Raw genomic sequence first — 14329 nt, 5'->3', positions numbered from 1 at the left:
AATGAAATGTGTCTGTTGCTGGTGGATTAATTTATCACTTTCCTTGAAACTGGTGAACCCCAAAAGTTAGACAGCAATTGGAAAATACTGCCATTGTCTGTTGAGAAGTCTATGACATTTTAAGGCAAGAATGAATGTATGGAAGAAGAAACTTGTTTCTTCTTTACTAACAAAAGGGAAAGCCTGGAAGTGAATGATATGGGTATAATTTAAGAAAGAAAAAAAAAAACCTTTACGTAACGTTTTTGCTGGGAGAGAAGACTACGAAGCACATTTTCCAGGAAGTGTGGGCTGCGATGATTGTATGCTCTTAACTAATTCTGAGTAAGGTGGCCACTTTGACAGTCTTCTCATGCTGCCTCTGTCACCTTCTCGAGCAGAAGATATTTCAACTCTAAAGCAGCATGATCGAAACATACAGCCAACCTTCTCCCCGACCTGTGACTAGTGGACCACCCGTCAGTATGAAAATTTTTATGTATTTACTTACTGTTTTTGTTATCACCCAGATGATTGGGTCCGCACTTTTTGCTGTTTATCTTCACAGAAGATTGGACAAGGTAAGATGAAATCTTTATTAACTAAATTTGGGGTCTTCAATTTCTGGGTTGGTTGGTTTAGCTCTACTCAAATGATGGACAATGGTAGGAACCAAAACCAATAAATAGTCTTGTGGCATAATGTTTGTGTCTAGTGAGTGAAATCTCATATTCTTGTCTGTGGTCAAGAGCTTGGGCTCTGGAGTCAGACTACCTGTGTTCAAATCCTGACTCTACCCTCTACTAGCTCTTTGATCCTAAGCAAGTTATTTTACATTTCTATCCCTCAGTTTCCATATATGAGAAATGTGAATGATAATGGTATCCACTTCATTGATTAAATGAATTTAGCTTTGTAACAAGCTTAGAACAAAGCCTGGCACAAAGTAAGCATTATGTAGGCATTGCATATAATTGTTTGCTAAAATTTTGTTTAAAAAGTAAACTATTTTTTAATCATGGAAACAATATTTTTATTTTAAATTTCCAACTACAGAAGGATAATATCAATTTGATCTCAAATTTCATAGTGCTTCAGATTAACATAGATATGGATAAATCCCAGAAATTATCTTTTAGTAAAAGTGGCATTCTCTGTATAATTGGTCAAATTCTGATTGTAGTTGCAAGCTGCCCAGTTTCCTTCTAAGATGGTTTACATTCTTTGGTTAGACTTATAGAAACAAAAGAGTAGAGTAACTTAGCAGGTTGTTTTTCATTCTTAGGAAAAGATAGCCATTAAGATTTATCCTGTTTTGATGCGCCTACCCACTTTCATTGAGGGGAATCATTGGCTGTGTTGACAAAATATAAATCATAAATGAAAAGGAGAAATTTGATCAATTATTTGGCCATTCCTAAAAGTTTGGATGTGGGAATTGTGGATGTATAGCATCTGGAGACTATATTTTCTCAGGATTATTTAATTGTCTTTTATTGGAATGCCAACCTAGAATTAAGACCATGTGGTTTTCTATCAGAATATAGTGGGACAGTGATGTTTGAGGTAATTCATTGGGTTACTCACTGCTGAGAAAAAAAGGGGGTGGTTTTGGTCTGGTTGTGTTTGGCCTAATGGGCTCTGCCAATCAAAGCCTGGACATAAGCCTAGACTCCACAGGGTAAATATTGACCTGGGTAGACTCAAATTTAATGTAGCATTTAGGTGTGCTCTTAATATCAGTGAAAGCCACTGGCTAATTGCATCTTGTTTTGAATCCAAATATTTAATCTTAAAACAAGAAAACGGCAGAGAATTAGTTGATTATACAAGTGAATTCCATACATTCTAAGACACTGGAAAATAAAATATCTTGTTAACTTTGGAAATGAAAGATGATTCTTTAAAAATTCAAATGTTTTCTGCAAATACTAAAGTTAAAAAGAGAGATGTAATTAGAACTGGAGTTAATTGACACACATTGCAAATTAACTTCTTCATCACAAACACTAAAATGAAGTGGGAAAATTTGCTCAGTAGAGAACTAGTTTGCAAGACTATTTATACTGAGCAATCATTACTGGAGCAATGTTGCTGCTATAATACATTTTAAAATTTATACTTTGTGATTAAATTGTATTAGAATAGCTTTGATTTCCACCTAGAGTTACAGATAATCTGACATTTTAGTTGCTGGCTTTTGTAGATTTTTTGAACTGTTAATACCAAATAACAATAATTCAGTGTACCTTTTTATTCCCCATGCATATCTGCAAAAACCCTCCTCCTATTGTTGATGCTGTGGGAATGTAGAGGCAGACATGATCAGTGCCATTCTTCAGAATTACATTTCTCATGTCCCTATTATTTTACAAATAGATAGAAGATGAAAGGAATCTTCATGAAGATTTTGTGTTCATGAAAATGATACAGAGGTGCAACAAAGGAGAGAAGTCCTTATCCTTATTAAACTGTGAGGAAATTAGAAGCCAGTTTGAAGCCTTCGTCAAGGTAAGGAGCTCAATTGTTGGTAAAAAGTGTCATTGAAAAGTTTTAGTATTTCTGCTGGGAAACTGAAACATGACAAGGTAAAAGTTTAAACATTTGTTATTTATACATACATAGTATGAGTATAAAAAAAGAAAATAAAAGAAAAGAAATGAAGCCAAAATCCTATGTTAAAAGGGTATGGTAAGTTAGAAGTGTTCATTCATAGAAATGTTCTTGAGAAGGACAAAAAAGACTTTCTAAGGGAAAAAACATACTTTCATGAGCACATTCACACATACACATAAGCTTATATTCGCAGCTGTCTCTGGGAAAATTTTGAAGTACACCAAGCCTGTTTTTTGCATTTTCTTATCTTCCCATACAAATCTTGATGCCTTCTCACTGTGCACCCATTTTCCAGAGAAGTGATAACCATTTGCTGCTGCAGTGTTGGCAGGCCACAGGCTAAGGTATTGCCTTTACTGGAGTTCATAGAGACTTCTAAAGATGGATACATTCTAACATGACATGAAGGAATGCTTCTCTTATGATGGAATTCCAAGTGCCGTGAAAGTCAGATCTTTTCCTTTTATTGTGAGGAAAGGTGTGGGGAATGGATGATGGTCCTTCTCAGTGCCACTCAAACCAAACACCATATAATACCACTTGCTCATGAAACCAGTTCGCTCTAGGGCCAGTCAAGACGTGGGATAGAGAGAATTTGAAGCTTTCTAGATCAACAGGTTGGTACTCAGCATGAAGTCATATAATGGGTACCTAAAACAAGAATTTTTAGAACATTCATTGAGGATGTACCTACAACATTGATTCCATCTTCATAGACAAAATATCTAAGGGCTTTTTCTCTTGAAGCAGAACATTATGAATTTTTTTACCTGTTTCTCACTCAGAACACTGAGTCATATACCTTTGGCCCTCAGCCCACTCTGGGGTCATGAATGAGAGGCAGTACTCCACATTGAAGGCAGCTCTGTGCCATGTGGGTGGGTATTGGGATAAACCAAGAGGAATTAGTTTTCATATATGGATGATGTGTTATTAACCCAGAATTGAAGGGTTTAAGATCTTATTTCTGAGCTTATTCCTTTCCGCCTATATTGTCCCAGATTTGTAATTTAATCCAGTAGTGAAGGCTCTAATACCTTCCTTATTCCTGAGCCACTTAAGGGAATTAGAATGAGCTCAACTCTGTTGCTGGCTTTTAGGTTCTTTATGTTAATCTATGTTTTAGTTGAAGACTCATAAATTTTTATGTGTAAGGTGTAGAAATGAATTTATTTTCTAGTTCTTTGAGGCTTCTAGCCAGTATTGGGAGGCGTTGCAAATTCAAATGTAAATAAAGCCACTTTCAGAACAATGGTTAATAATCCCGATAATGTGTGAAATGTGCTCGTTGCATGACCTTGGGCAAATGACTTCACCTCTTTAGACCTCAGTTTTCTCATCTATAAAATGAGAGGGCTGAAATTATCTGTAAGGGCACTACCAACTTTGACATTCTGTAATTATGTGATCAGTCTTACATAGTTTTCTCCTCACAGTCCCTCCAAAGGCAGTGAGACGGGCTTTTGCTTTATTTCTGCTCTCTTCCTTACTGCGAGTTTTACAGTTGAACTGCCAATTCCTCATGGCTTTATTTCAGGTCAGATATGTAAAGCTTCCCAAATCAGCTACCCAGGATAGAAGTAAGGAAAACAGCTGATTTGGTCTCTCTGCTTATGCTTACATAAAACACACACACACACACAACGGACCAAACCAAACAAAAAACAAACAAAAAACAAAAAAATAACCCACACACAACAGCTCCAAAGTTTCATATTCTAAAAAGGCAGAACCTCTCAGGCTTGTCAACTGGGGCTCCTGACATATGACAGAGGAAGCCCAGTGCCTCTACTGAATTAGGGGTGGAATCTGAGTCAATGTCATCTGTACCTATGATACGCATGATGGTGAAACACAAAGTCCTCCACAAACCCAATCCTCCTCCAAAGACTGAACCCCGCTCCAATATCCACCCACCCAAATTTCTCATTCTAGAACAATATTTCGGACTTTTTTTTAACCTAACAGGTCAGCTACATAATAACCCCATATTAAATTTTTATATTCTTAGCTAACATTAGCAGTCTTTCTGGGTAGGAATCTGAATGGTCCAGAGCAACCTAGGGTTTGAATTTTTGGGTACTGAATCATAGAACTTGAAGAGGTCTTAGAAATCATCAGATGCAATTATCAATACAGAACTTTAATTTTCTCCTCACAGTCCCTGCCAAGTTGTCCCCCAATTTCTGTTTGAACACCTCTAATAACAAGGAACTCATCTACTGAGGCAGGTAGCACCAAGCTGTCACTTTGGTGGGACAATGGGATTATGTTAGGGTAGTGGAGGCATCATTGTGAATAGTGTAATTTCACATTAAAACTTACTACTCAGACCCTCCCCAGTTTGGCTCAGTGGATAGAGTGTCGGCCTGCGGATTGAAGGGTCCCAGGTTCAATTCCGGTCAAGGGCATTTGCCCGGGTTGTAGGATCGATCCCCAGTAGGGGGCATGCAGGAGGCAGCCGAACAATGATTCTCTCTCATTGATGTTTCTATCTCTTTCTCCCTCTCCCTTCCTCTCTGAAATTAAATTAATAAAAATATATTTTAAAAAAACTTTCTACTCACTCCCTGGCCAGTTTTCTCAGTGGTTAGAGTGCCAGCCGGTGCAATGAAGGGTCACAGGTTTGATTGCCAGTCAAGAGCACATACCTTGGTTTCAGGTTTGATCCCTGGCCCCGGTCTGGGTTTGAGCAGAAGGCAACTAATCGATCTCTCTCTCTCTCTCTCTCTCTCTCTATCTCTCTCTCTCCTTTTCACTCTCTCTTTAAAAAATCGATGGAAAAATATATCCTCAGGTGAGGATTTTAAAAAAAAACAACTTACTACCCACCCTACACTGTGTTACAATGATTAGTCCCACGATTGTCTGCCCACCAATTCCTGAGATGTCTTTAATAGGGTCAAAGCATTTTCATATATATATATATATATAATAATAAAAGCATAATATGCTAATTAGACTGGACGGCCGAACAGCAGAACAACCAAGCCCAATCAGCTGCCTTCTGCACACCTCCTACTGGGGATGTGTCCGCAACCAAGGTACATGCCCTTGACCAGAATCGAACCTGGGACCTTTCAGTCTGCAGGCCGATGCTCTATCCACTGAGCCAAACCAGTTAGGGCCAAAGCATTTCCTTTTTAAGCTAAAGGTTAATCTGTCCATACCTGCCACAAGAGTTCCCACTGAGAAATAACTAATCCCAGATTTTCTGAAAATCATCTTTAAAAAGTCTTTCAGTTGAGGTGGGGTGTAAAGCAAGAAAAAAGGCTCTGGGGCATGTGGCTGGGGGAAAGTTCTCGGAAAGGCAAGGTTGGGTGCATAAAAGGCAAACTTTGCTGACTTCACATTCTCATCTTGGCTAGGCCCTGACACCAATGCAGCTACCTAGCTTGAAAATATCTCAACCTCCATCATCACACTCCATTTTTTGAAAAGACACTAAATACTCATTTGTTTACTTGTTATCTCACAAACATTTTCCTGTTGCCACACTTTCACAGTGCCACACTTCACCTCAAGTGGAAAGTTGAGGCTCTGTGGCCTATGTGAGCTTTTTGAGGTGCAAGTTTTTCTTTTAATTTTTTTAAAGTTTATTTTAGAGAGGGAAGGAGAGAGAGAGAGAGAGAGAGAGAGAGAGAGAGAGAGAGAGAGAGAGAGAGAGAGAAATATCAGTTGTCTCCAGATCAGGGATAGAACCTGAAATCTAGGTATGTGTCCTGACGAGGAATCAAACCTGAGACCTTCCAGTACACGGGATGATGCTCCAACCAACTGAGCCACACTGGCCAGGGAGAGATACAGGTTATTTCAACTTATACCCTCACATCTGGCAACTGAGCTGAGTCTACAAGAAGACAATCAATAGTTACAACACTAATTCCTTCTAGTGGAAGAATGAAAAGGAAGAACCCTGTAGAAAATTGATTCTAGTAATGGGAAGGAGCCCAAGACTGATTATTATAAGATGTGAAAATACTATTGTCTTCCTTTCTTCTGTTTAGAGCATAGGGTGATGGTGTGAGTTAAACCTGGCCTATGAATATGATCTCACAGTTTTGACTCTCTTCACTTCAGCTTCAGACTCCTTGGGTGACCTCATGCCAGCCAGTTATGCCCTTGCGGCCTTTTATTCAGTATCTTTAAAATGGCAGCAGTAGCCTTTATTATCTTCTGACCCATGTTGATTGCTGTCCCTGTTATACTCTTTAAGTACCTCTAACTTTCCTTCAGTTGCCAAGTGAGAAGAAACCCCTGAAGAAGAGTTGCTTTTGCCTTTGAACATCAGAAGCATTGGGAGATGGCCTGTGTTTCCTATATACATGTTGATTATTCTAAATACAGGGGGTTGGCAAAAGTAGGTTTACAGTTGTGAGTAGTTGAAACAGTTTAATCTTATATTATTATTTATTAATTATTATATTATTTATTTGTATTACAACTATAAACCTACTTTTGCCCACCCATGTAAATGCAGGCCACACAAGGGCATACCACCAGCAACAAGAGAATCTCCTAAGCTCACTGAAACAACTAAAAATGTTGAGATTTCTTCCCACAATCAAACTTATTGTTACCATTTTTCTGGGAGATTTCAGACAAATTTTATTCTAATAGATATATACTAGGCTTTATGTTAATAACATTCTATATACCAGTTCCCAGGGTAGAATCATTTCCCCATTCAACATTATTTGCAAATACATATCAAAACCAGGGAGGTTGGGGTCATAGGAAGAGTCAGTATAGTCGCCTCTTGTCTAGAGAGAATGCTGGAATGAAGATAATGAAGACCAGACTCTGCTTCTAGGTCTACACCTCAGTTTTCTAGGCTGTCAGTTCATCTGTCAGAGCCATGGGCTCCCAATCAGTATATTAATGACAGGATCTAAGCATATATTATAATCCTTACTAGAAACAGGCAGCAGAGTAAGGATTGATACCAAATGAATGATACCTCTAAAACCCCACAGAAGACTCCCTGTCAAAATGATCTTTTGCAATGATTTTTATTTCAGGATATAACGGGATATGAAGTGAAGGAGAAAGAAAAAAACTTTCAACAGCAAAAAGGTAGGTTGCTGTTTACCAATTTCTATGCATACTAAAAAACTAAAAGGAAGCTTTATAAGGCTGATTATATTGAGTAACCCAGTGTTGTAACAGGGAACTTTTAGCCTTGGAAATAACACTGGAATACAATTGGATGGGTTCCTTTAATTCTGACAGTACCAAGTATGAAGAAATTCCATTATTTTCAATACCATGATCAAAGCAATCATAACACCTACATGGGATAAAATGATAAGAAAATCATCATTTGGTAGCAGTGGCATTCACTGCTCAATAAGTTTTCCATGGGGAACCATGGCCAGTGGAGCCTCTGGAATCAAGGAATGAGCCAAGTGACAATATTCTATTCTTTGCCTTGTTCTTGATGTGAGAGTATCTGGAACATCTCTTGGTTTGAAGGGGTATTGATGGTTATCAAATCCAACACCACGCCCAGGGAAAAAATCTCCTTCACAACAGCAATGACCATCTGGCCTGGCCTCTGGTAAAATATGCCGAGGCACTTTCTATCTCATAAAGCAGCCTGGCCCATCTTTGAATGGGTCTAATAATTATAAGTTTACTATATTACATGAGAGAAGTCTTTTCTCCTCTGGAGTTGAATTTTGTTCTTATAATCTCCACTCACTGGAACCAGTTCTGCTCTATGGGACCATATGAAACAAAGTGTAATTCCTCTTCTACACAGCAGCTGTCCAGATATTGAAAACAGTAATCACAGAAACCTTTTCTTCTCCAGGTTAAACCTCCCCAGTACCTTCCACTCTTGTTCTTATGATCCTTTCCAGACCCTTTCCTTTCCTAGTTACCTCCTTTTCTGGATGACTCCCTAATTTTCCCTGTTCCTCTTAGACTGTAACACAATAACTCCTGGAATGACCTGAGTATCGGAAAGATGAAAAGTTGGTAGATGGGTGTTTTTAGAGAGACTATTATACCACAAAGTCAGTTAAAATGATGGTATGGGTTTTGTAAATTTAATACACACAAATACATATGCACATACAGGGTAGGGCAAAAGTAGGTTTACAGTTGTGAACACACAAAACAGGTTATTCTTGTATTATTATTTATTTATTATTACATTATTTTCCATATGTCCAACTGTAAATTTACTTTTGCCACTACCCTGTGCATACAGAAATACAGACACTGTTTTCTGAGGCAAAGAGCATACTCAGACCTTGCTTTAACTATCGGTCTAGATGCAAAGGGTGATCTGATTTCCATGAAGGTTTTCTCTTTAGACTGACTCTATGTTGCGTTGAACCGTGTTATCTATTAAGTACAGTAAAATTTGAGGAAACTGTTCATGTGGAGGCTGAAGTTAATCATACAGGCTGCTTAACAGTCTTCAGAAAAAATGATAAACTTAACAAAACTGGTAATTTAGGTCATGCAATTTGACTAAATATTTATAGGGCATCTACAAAGTGTCTGACACCAGCCTCATTACTGGACAAAAAGAAACTTCCACACAATCTTTGCACTTAGGCAATCAGCACATCTAATTAAGAAGCAAGCCTTTTACATAAGAAACAATTAGAGATAAATACAATAGTTTAGCCGATTATTTGACCAAATCAGACACCATGAGCATCTTACTAGCTAATTGTGCAGACATGACCTTGGGACCCACTAACATTCCCAATGGATGGAAGTTGTTCCTAAAAGCAAGATTCAAATTATGTTTTAATGCAGACCAGTACTTTTAGCCTGTGTCAATCTATGTGAAGTGGAGTTGAGTACTGAACAACTATAAGAAAAATAGGATCAGTGGAATTAGTCAATTCAATCATTCAGGTTTTTTAGAAACCAACTTTTCCCACTATGAGGATTAAAAACCATTCTACCCTTAGTTTTATATAACCTATTTAAACACAGTCTCTATTACACAGATGTGGAACTGAACTAAATAGTTCCATGGGCAGTTTTGCATTACTTTGGCCTGACAGTTTGTTTTTTGTTTCATTTTAGGTGATCAGGATCCTCAAATTGCAGCGCATGTCATAAGCGAGGCCAGTAGTAAAACAGCATCTGGTAAGTCCAAAAGCATCTGAGCATCAGCCATCCAAGGGGGAAGGCTGGGATACTGATGCAATGCAGCCTAAAAATTAGGTTCCTCTCTTCCTCTGGGGCCTAATCTATAAACCTACTCATGCACCTCTCACATGTTCTCCTTTGTCTTCAAAGTGAGCTCAAATGTAAAGATGGGACTTGAAGGGACAAAAGGAGGTGGGAAGCAATACTGATGTTCTCATTATGTTCTTGTTCAATGGCTGATTCTAAATGATGAATTACTGGGTGAAGAGACCATTATTCTGACAACATAGAAGAGATGGCAGGTAGTGACTTGACTGTGAACTCTTACTAACCCTTCTTCACTGTGTGTAAATGGGCCTCAGGGGGCATTTCCTGCCATCTGTCAATTGATGTATGATTACCTCAGCCTCACATGGGGGCCAACCTCAAGGAAATTAAAAGGTAAAATCATTCTGCAAAGATCAGTAGGTGCCAGGATGTTAGATTTTCCAATGAAGTAACAACAGAAAACATATTGTAATCTTTTCAACTCTGAATGACTTTATTTCCATATACGTTCTGCCATTGTTCTAGCCCTTAGATCTTTTTCCCAAATCTGTACCTCCTGATAGCTGGTGCTGGAGAATGTGTCACATCTGATAAATGGATGGAAACACACACGCTAGCATAAAATCCCCCATTTACATAAATGCAGTCTGAGAGCATCAGAGAAGTCTTTGAAATATTCAGCACAGTGCTCTGGAATGGAGTCTTAAATAGTGTGTGTTTGAGAAAGAGAGAGGAGAGGAGAGGAGAGGAGAGGAGAGGAGAGGAGAGGAGAGGAGAGGAGAGGAGAGGAGAGGAGAGGAGAGGAGAGGAGAGGAGAGACAGCTTCATCTCTAAGGTGAGATTTTGGTTTCTTAGTGGTTATAAATGGTTATCGTGGGTCTTGGTATGGGAGTAAGAGCAGTAGATAAGGAGTTTTGAACACTGAGGCTCAAGAACCATGACTACCACTTGCTGGGTGACCTTGGGCAAGTCTCTTTACCTACACAGCAATTTCCTGCCCCACTTCACAGAGTGACTCTGAGCATCAAATCAGCTAATGTGGAAGAACATTATAGTGTCAAATGCTATACAAATGTAAGGTGACATTACTCAACTTTTTTCACTGTAATTTAGCTGTCACAAGAGTGACATAAAGTCCTTCATTATTACTAGCATTCCCACAATATTTAATAATTCCACCAAGTACCCCTTTCTTAGAAAATACACTTATAGATAAGAGAATATCATAACTATATTGGCATAACCAGGGTGGACACTTTCTCATCCAGATTGGATAACAGCAAGAGAGATGCCTCCTCAAAAATAGCTTCCCATTGATCATTTGTATATAAATCTTTGCCCTTGGATATATTTCATGATGTTCAGATTCTGCTAAAAGGACCATTATTGATATTTGTCCTAGTATATTTTATGGTCTGCATCACAGTAGGTTCCCAGGGGACCAGGTGGGAAAAAGTAACATTTCTCACCCTACCCCAGTCCCAAACCTCTAGTTCTTACTTGCTCATGCTGCTACAGACTTGACCTACATCCCACAGCAAGGCTGAAAATTAGATTATGACTTATAAAAATAAACTTAGTGGACTAAAAGATAGGAAACCTGCACTTGTTTTCTCAATTGGTCTAAAAGTGAAAACATCATAATAAAGTACCATTTCTGAAGTGGTCTGGAGGGCCAAAAAGTCAGACATTTCAGATGCCCTTTTTATATTAAAGGATGAGTCCTAACAGATTGGATCTTGCACCCAGATAGGCTTAAGACCACCAAATAGGATTTTTTTTTAAGCTCAAGGAAGCTAATGCATCAATATTTTTACTTCTTCCCAACCCCCACCCCAGCAATCTAACTCTCTGTGGGAGCTGAGATTTGAAATCAGGTGCACACACTACTTTGAACCCACTCAACATCTCAGCCGAGAAAATGGCACACTGTTGGTGGGTACTCTGGTTTAGCCACAAGAATACATATACTTTCAAGTTGGTGGCGCCCACTACAATGGGAGATCAAAACACATAGTGAAATGACAGGTTTATTTTCATACTTCCTTGCCTAATTTTAGTCCTTGCTGTAGGAGGCAGGTCAGGTTTGCAACAGCTTGATCAGGTAGGAAGAAATGGGGTCTTTCCTTTTCTCTGTGCAGAGGCTGAGCTAGGAAGATCAGCAATTCTTTGACTTTGTAAAATTTAAGGAAAGGAATAAATAAATGTTAATATTAGCAAGGATTTTGCTTGAATATTTTGGAATGCATAATTTATGATGTGTAATTTTGAAATCATTCACACTTTCTGAAGTTCAAGGACAAATTAGCTTTAAGAACTCTAAAGGGAGAAGGAAACTCACTGTGTTCTGTTACTTTATTTAATTTTCACAAGTCTCTAAAATGTGCTGTAATATTAGCCCAGTGTTGCAGATGAGAAACTGCAACTCAGAGATTGATTTGCCTATGCTTGAATAAAGCTTGGATTGGAACCGAGCTTCATTTGACTATAAAGCCCATGATAATTTGTCAGCCATAGACTTAAGGCTGGAAGGGACCTTAAAAGTCCCTATTACCCCAAACTTCCATTCATATATGAAATTAGTGTCAACATTAAACTATGTTTTGTTGGAATGTGAATCATGCTATGCTTCATCTCACCACAAATTTTTCTCCTCTCCATTACAGTTCTACAGTGGGCCCAAAAAGGATATTACACTATGAGCAACAACTTGGTAACCCTCGAAAATGGGAAACAGCTGGCTGTTAAAAGACAAGGACTCTATTATATCTATGCCCAAGTCACCTTCTGTTCCAATCGGGAAGCTGCAAGTCAAGCTCCATTTATAGCCAGCCTCTGCCTGAAGTCCACGAGTGGATCTGAGAGAATCTTACTTAGAGCGGCAAATACCCACAGTTCCTCCAAACCTTGCGGGCAACAATCCATTCACTTGGGAGGAGTATTTGAATTACAACCAGGTGCTTCAGTGTTTGTCAATGTGACTGATCCAAGCCAAGTGAGCCACGGGACCGGCTTCACATATTTTGGCTTACTCAAACTCTGAACACTGTAACCTCACAGGCTGCCGCTGAGCAGATGCTGGTAGTCTTCATAATACAGCAAAGCAGTTAAGACCGCCCCCCTGTTGAACTGCCTATTTATAACCCTAGGATCCTCCCCACGGAGAACTATTTATTATACACCCCAAGGCATATAGGGCTGCAATAAGTGAATTATGGGTTGGGTGAAACCCAAAGAGGCCCCGTTTCCTATGAGCTTATATTCTGAAGCAGCAACCCGACTGTTACAGACATCCAGAGATCCCAATGAAAAGACAAGGCCATTAAGCACAGATTGAATTCTGAGTAAACAGCAAATTATTAGCCAAGTTTAGTTTTTTAGTTGTTTTGTTTTGTCGCCTGCAGTGTCTTTCAGTGGATAATGTATTTATCAGTGAAGCTACATAAGGGAAACAAGGAGCCTCAGTTCACATTTAGTTATGGTTGATTCTGGGTCCCTGTGTCACTGATGAAGGGAACAGGCTCTAGAAAGTCTAATGCAGTGGAGAACTAAAAAACTCTGTCCCCCCACTAGCCTCCCTGACACTCATTTATTCTCTCTCTCTCTCTCTCTCCCCCTCTCTCTCTCCCTCCCTCCCTTCCTCTCTCTCTCCCTCCTTCTCTCCCTTCCTCCCATTCTCCCTCCCTCCCTCCCTCACAGTGTGAGACTGTTGCTAATCAGTTATCTTATTTCAACCTTGTTCTTATCTCCACCTCTTTAGACGGGAGGGGAAGCAGAGAGAACAGCTCTAGCCTGCCCACTCCTTCTCAAGAAATGAGTGTATTTAAAGGAAATCTATTGTATCTACCTGCAGTCTCCACTGTTTCCAGGGTGAACTTGTCTTTATCCTGTTATTTATTTTTTAATAATAAAAATCCCTTAACATTATTGTTGTTATTTAGCACCTGAAGCTTAGGCCAGGTTTGGGGAGGAGGAATCATTTGGAGGGAATTTTCCTAACCTTTGTGATGTGTTCATAAACTAGATAAACTTGGTTCTCAAGCTTGTTGCACCACAAAATATCACTCCCTGAAAGTCTGTGATGGCCTTTGATAAATGACATGGAAGCTTACTCAGTGAAAAACAATCTGGGTTTTTATTTCCAGCTTGCTCTGGAAAGGTTTCAGGGATTGAAGAGAAACTTTTTTTTTTTTTAAATCACAGCTAAATGAAGCTGGAGGGAGGGCCTTAAATGAGAAACAGTTGCTTATCTTTTTAATAGCTGTCTAGGTGGTTCCAGCTTAGGCAAGAGGAAATAGAGCTGGGACAGCTGAAGGGAAATATCAGTCCTCAGTCTTCCACTGAAGTCAAGGGGGCTATTCCTTGTCACCTCCAATTGAGGGATTTTCATGTAAGAAACCCAGAGTAGCTTTTGTCTTTATTGACAGAGTGCACTGCTTAAGACAAACACCACATGTTCAAGCAGAAAAGTATTTCTGTAGAAGAAAATAAAGGAGAATGAGAAGAGGTGGGGTCAGCTCTTGGCCACTGCCCCTGCTCTTCAGTCCTATGGACCACACACACAGTT

At 39.1% G+C, this 14329-nt stretch overlaps 1 protein-coding gene across 1 annotated transcript; it reads left to right on the top strand.

Moving 5' to 3' along the window:
• The first annotated feature begins 404 nt into the window (after positions 1 to 404).
• CD40LG (CD40 ligand) lies at positions 405 to 12805 on the top strand. The gene is made up of 5 exons (XM_008159143.3): positions 405 to 560; positions 2359 to 2490; positions 7617 to 7671; positions 9649 to 9711; positions 12429 to 12805. The coding sequence occupies exons 1-5, from the start codon at positions 405 to 407 to the stop codon at positions 12803 to 12805; spliced, it is 783 nt and encodes a 260-aa protein (XP_008157365.1).
• The last annotated feature ends 1524 nt before the right edge of the window (positions 12806 to 14329 follow it).

Source organism: Eptesicus fuscus, chromosome 1 (genome assembly GCF_027574615.1).
Source record: "Eptesicus fuscus isolate TK198812 chromosome 1, DD_ASM_mEF_20220401, whole genome shotgun sequence".
NCBI lineage: Eukaryota > Metazoa > Chordata > Mammalia > Chiroptera > Vespertilionidae > Eptesicus > Eptesicus fuscus.
Note: the sequence above shows the minus strand (reverse complement) of the source record. Positions and strands in the feature narration are given on the sequence as shown.

Excerpts from the sequence above, each read along its gene's own strand:
- CD40LG (XM_008159143.3), top strand. The coding sequence starts at position 405 with ATGATCGAAACATACAGCCAACCTTCTCCCCGACCTGTGACTAGTGGA. Across the intron at positions 561-2,358 it reads TTCACAGAAGATTGGACAAG|ATAGAAGATGAAAGGAATCT; the intron begins GTAAGATGAAAT and ends TTTTACAAATAG. Across the intron at positions 9,712-12,428 it reads CAGTAGTAAAACAGCATCTG|TTCTACAGTGGGCCCAAAAA; the intron begins GTAAGTCCAAAA and ends TCTCCATTACAG.